The following is a 5,446-nucleotide window of genomic DNA, read 5'->3' as shown; positions in this document are numbered from 1 at the left end:
ACAGACCTGAAGAGGTGTGGCTGTGGCGCTGAAGATGTCCCTGTTTTGCTGATAGCTGAAAGCAAAAGCTTTCCTGATTGGGACAGGATATGTGGAGATATTAGGAAGTATAGGTACCAGAGAGGTTAAACTGATCGAGGGAGCGGTTAAAGGGAAAGGAGAGACGTGGGGCGAGACCTAGAGAGGCCAGCTGAGGTGACGCTGGGCGGGGCGGAACCGAGAGCGGGGCGGGACCGCGGACTGGGTTTTGTACCCGCGAAGTGTAGGAGTCTTTGAGGGTTTTGTAGCACCAATTATGCGTTCTTTGAGTCTGCCAGAGGTTTTACTAGTCTATCAGGCCCTGTGCTAGGCCCGAGTCAGGGAGATAATATTGAGGAACTCGCTCTAGCCAGGGAGCTGTGGCGCGAACAGAAGGAGCAGGAAGGTTAGCGTTTTAGAAACGGACAGGAGATCGTGGGTCACGTTCCTAAGAAGGCAGAGCCCCTGGGAAAAGGAGCGGTGCCCAATTGATCCCATCAGCCCCACCCCACCGGACTACTGGGGGGTCTTGTGGGTGCCAGGAGGTAAGAGTGAAGACCAGTGGAAGCACCCTCAGACAGGAGCACTATGGAAAGAATCTAGAGATGGGAGAACGAGCCGGTGCGGAAAGTTTGGAATTTGGAGAAACTAGAAAGACTGTCCTGTAGAAGAGGGGTTCTATTTATATTCGTTTCTTGCTTTCTTTACTGGGTACAAAAGTAGCAGCTCTAGAGAAACATAGTTCATTTCAGAGTAAGGAATATCCAATTCCAAAGCTGTCCAGCCTCTAGGGCAGCTTCTTTAACATAGGTGCTAAGCACACATCACCAGGACGTTGCAAGGGTATTCATTTGTCAAATAGGACAGTGTGTGATAGCCCTCTGCTTCAAGAGTCCACCTCATTTACTGTCCTGTAGACTTGCTTAAAGTGTGTGTATTTATTTTATCTCCCATGAAAACCTGAGTTTTCTAGCTCAAAGCTTGTAGCTCACTGGCTAGGGCGCCAGCCACAAACACAGAGCTGGCCGGTTGGAATCTAGCCTGGGTCTGCCAAACAACAATGACCACTACGACAAAAATAGCCAGGCATTGTGGTGGGCGCCTGTAGTCCCAGCTACTTGGGAGGCTGAGGGAAGAGAATCTCTTAAGCCCAAGAGTTTGAGATTGCTGTGAGCTGTGATGCCACGCCACTTTATCGAGAGTGACATAGTGAGACTGTCTCAAAAAAAAAAAAAGAAAAATTGAGTTTTCTTTTTTTAACAGGCACTTGGTTAAATATGTATATTATGATGTAATCTTGTGAAAATATCAGACAAGCAATAATCTTTATAAAAATGTAATTACATAGAAAATATTAATGTCAACATGTTAAATACGTATGAATTGATTATTAAAAACATACAAAGGAAAAGACAATTGAAATAAAAATGCCAAAATATTACCATATTTTGTGTCCAAGAGGTACAATCAGTCACTTTTATTATTATTTTCCAATTTTTTGTGCTTGCTTTAGCAGCACATGTATTTGCTGATTTTTCTATGCATGGCACATATTTTACACAACTTTTTTTTTTGTTTGTTTTGGCTGGGGCCGGACTTGAACCCACCACCCCTGGTATATGGGCTAGCGCCCTAGTCCTTGAGCCATAGGCACTGCCCCAATATACAGCTTCTTTTATGATTTTTTTTTTTTTGCAGACACTCTCACAGCAATCTCAAACTCTTGGGCTCCAGTGATCCTCTTGCCTCAGCTTCCAGAGTAGCTAGGACTATAGGTGCCTACCATGATGCCCGGTTGGTTTTTCTGTTTTTTAGTATAGATGAGGTCTTGCTCTTGCTTAGACTGGTCTTGAACTCCTGAGCTCAATCAATGGACCTCCCTCAGCCTTCCAGAAAACTAGAATTATAGGTGTGAGCCACCATGCCCAACCTCTTTGATTTTTTAAATTTTAGATTAATATGAGGATATAAATGATTAGGTTACTTTTTTTTTTGAGACAGAGCCTCAAGCTGTCACCCTCAGTAGAGTGCCGTAGCATCACAGCTCACAGCAACCTCAAACTCTGGGCTTAAGCGATTCCCCTGCCTCCACCTCCCAAGCAGCTGGGACCACAGGTGCCTGCCACAACGCCCAGCTATTTTTTGGTTATAGCTGTCATTATTTGGTGGGCCCAGGATTCGAACCCGCCAGCTCAGGTGTATGTGGCTAGCGCCTTAGGCTTTTGAACCACAGGCGCCAAGCCAATTAGGTTACGTTTTGTTTGTGTTTGTTAGGTAAAGTCCCTGTTATAGTTGAGCCGCTCACCCAGGTATGCCATGTACCCTTACGTTGTGCCTGTTAGGTGAGAGCACACCAATCTTCCTCCCTCTTCCCCCTTTCTCCCTCACTCCTATCCCCTTCCCCCAACTTGAATTTTTTTTTTTGCAGTTTTTAGCCAGGGCTGGGTTTGAACCCACCACCTCTGGCATATGGGGCCGGCGCCCTACTCCTCTGAACCATAGGCGCCGCCCTGAATTTTTTTTTTTTTTTTTTTTTTTTTTGAGACAAGAGTCTTGCTATGTCACCCTCAGTAGAGTGCTTTGGCGTCATACCTCACAGCAACCTCAAACTCTTGGGCTTAAGCGATTCCCTTGCCTCAGCCTCCCAAGTAGCTGGGACTATAGGTGCCCGCCACAACGCCTGGCTATTTTTTTGTTATAGTTGGCATTGATCTTTGGCAGTCCTGAGCCATGTTTGAATCCGCCAGCCCCAGTGTATGTGGCTGGCACCCTACCTGCTGAGCTACAGGCACTGAGTCCCCCAACTTGAATTTAGTTGAGGTTTTTCTCTCAAGTACACAACTTCTTGAGTGAGAGGAGAAAGGAAAATTCTTGACTCCCAGCTTCCTAAAGTACTTTCATACCCCAGGGTCCTCTGCCACTAGGGAAAGGTGGTGGTCAAAGCTTTGGTCTCCCATCTTCCACTATCTTCTTTCAGGTGCCTGGAGACTCAAACTTCCTTTGTGGTCCTCATTCTTCTCTCACACTGGATAAAAAGAGACCTGGCCCTGGCCCAGCACTCTGGGAGGTCTAGGCAAGCGGATCGCCTGAGCGCATGGGTTCAAGACCCCCTGAACCAGAGCAAGACCCCTTCTCTAAAAATAGCTGGGCATTGTGGCTGGCACCTGTAGTCCCAGCTACTCAGGAGGTTGAGGCAAAAGAATTGCTTGAGCTGAAGAGTTTGAGGTTGTGAGCTATGATACTACGGCACTCTACCCTGGGCAATAAAGTGAGACTCTGTCTCAAAAAAAAATAAAAATAAAAAAGACCTAGGCACTTTTATGGTATGGATATAGGAATTTCTTGCCTACGATTCTGAGTTTTGTAGCACATACATAGCACACTAGTGTCTATACTAGATGAATTATCAGCGCTATCTTTGAAGAGGTAACAACTGAGTCAAAATTTGACAGTTGGTTGATAAGGACTATTTCTTTTGAAGAGTTGGGGTAAGACAACTCAGCCAAAGAAGACATCCAGTGGCTGTGAATCAGGAAGTTTTATAAGTTTGAGGAATGGGAAAGAGCCCAGTGTGGCTGGTGTGGCAAGGTGATAAGAAAAAGAGAGGTGATGAGAACAAAAATGTCATCAAAGGACAGATCATATCAGCCCTTGTAGTTCACAGTATAGATTTTGGCCTTTATTTTACTGCATTGGAAAGCTCCTAAGGTAATAGATTATAAGCAAGGGCATCCTATGATATGATTTAATTATTTATTTTGAGACAGAGGCTCAAGCTGTCCCCCTGGGTAGAGTTCTGTGGCATCACAGCTCACAGCAACCTCCAACTCCTGGGCTCAAGCGATTCTCCTGCCTCCACCTCCCAAGTAGTTGGGACTACAGGCACCCGCCACAATGCCTGGCTATTTTTTGGTTGCAGCCATCATTGTTGTTTGGCGGGCCCGGGCTGGATTCAAACCCGCCAGCTCAGGTTTATGTGGCTGGTACCCTAGCTGCTTGAGCCACAGGCGCCAAGCCAATTTTTTATTTTTTTGAGACAGAGTCTCTCTATGTCACCCTTGGTAGAGTGCCGTGGTGTCACAACTTACAGCAACCTCAAATTCTTGAGCTTAAGTTATTCTCTTGCCTCAGCCTCCCAAGTAGCTGGGATTACAGGTGCCCACCACAATGCCGGGCTATTTTTTCATTGTAGTTGTCGTTTAGCAGGCCCAGGCCAGGTTTGAACCCACCAGCCCCAGTATATGTGGCTGGCGCCCTAACCACTGAGGTACAGGTGCTGCCTGATTTAATTATTTAAATGATCCCTCTGGCTGCTTGTGAAAAACAGGTGTAGGAGGCAAAAGAGGAAGCAGAGAGATAGGTAAGAAGCTGTTGCAGCAGTTCAGGTGAGAAGTAAACCCAGGTGTTTTAGTGGGGTTGTAGCGGTTGTGAAGATGCACAGAAATAGTGGCTTTGATGTATTTTGGGAGTGGTGTTAACAAGGACTTGCTGATAGTCTGACTATGGAATGTGAATAAAGGGAAGAATTAAGGATGAGACATAGAATTTTGGCCAAAGAAACTGGATGGGTAATGCAGCTTATCCAGAATCTGAACCTCTCTTATCAGCTTTTCCATTCTTTCCTGGTCCTTTTCCCCATCATCCAACATCTCCCACCCGGACTATTATAGGAGTTCCCCTAAGTGGTCTCCCAGTTTTCATCTTCACTGCCCTTCCTTCAGTTTACTCTGTTTACTCAGTTTACTGAGTCCCCCAGCAGCCAGGGCATTCCTACTAAAATGGAAATCTACTCAGGTCCTGCCTTCTCAGTTCAAAGTCCCCTCATCTTCCTCAATGTCATGTTGAGTGGTGCCTGTGGCTCAAAGGAGTAGGGCGCCAGTCCCATATGCCAGAGGTGGTGGGTTCAAACCCAGCCCTGGCCAAAAAAAAAAAAATCTCATGTTCTGGGTGGCACCTCTGGCTTAGTGAGTAGGGCGCCAGCCCCATATACTGAGGGTGGTGGATTCAAACCTGGCCTCCGCCAAAACTGCAACAAAAAATAGCCGGGCGTTGTAGTGGGCACCTGTAGTCCCAGCTACTTGGGAGGATGAGGCAAGAGAATCTCCTAGGCCCAAGAGCTGGAGGTTGCTGTGAGCTGTGATGCCACAGCACTCTACTGAGGGTGACAAAGTGAGACTCTGTCTCTTAAAAAAAAAAAAAATCTCATGTTCTAGCTCCTGTTACCTCTTACCTCTCTGACCTCATCTCCTGCTTGTCTCACTTGCCCTTAAAATTTTCAGTCCCCATCCCCTGTACTGCCTACCTCTTCTCAGCTTTTTCTTCTTAACCCTTTTCTAATGTATGATGTAATTTACTTATTTTTTCTATTTATTGTATGTCCCCCAGCAGTTGGATATAAGTTCTGTGAAGGAAGGCGTTTTGTCTGTTT

The 5,446-nt window shown here is 46.1% G+C and overlaps 1 protein-coding gene across 1 annotated transcript in view; it reads right to left on the bottom strand.

The window, feature by feature from the left end:
• Positions 1 to 384: 384 nt before the first annotated feature.
• FAM186B (family with sequence similarity 186 member B) overlaps positions 385 to 5,446 on the bottom strand; it is a 44,520-nt gene continuing 39,458 nt past the window's right edge. Inside the window, exon 8 of the mRNA XM_053556571.1 lies at positions 385 to 466. Coding sequence (XP_053412546.1) covers positions 385 to 466 — 82 coding nt within the window. The remainder of the gene's footprint in view (positions 467 to 5,446) is intronic.

Source organism: Nycticebus coucang, chromosome 12 (genome assembly GCF_027406575.1).
Source record: "Nycticebus coucang isolate mNycCou1 chromosome 12, mNycCou1.pri, whole genome shotgun sequence".
Taxonomy (NCBI): Eukaryota; Metazoa; Chordata; class Mammalia; order Primates; family Lorisidae; genus Nycticebus; species Nycticebus coucang.
Note: the sequence above shows the minus strand (reverse complement) of the source record. Positions and strands in the feature narration are given on the sequence as shown.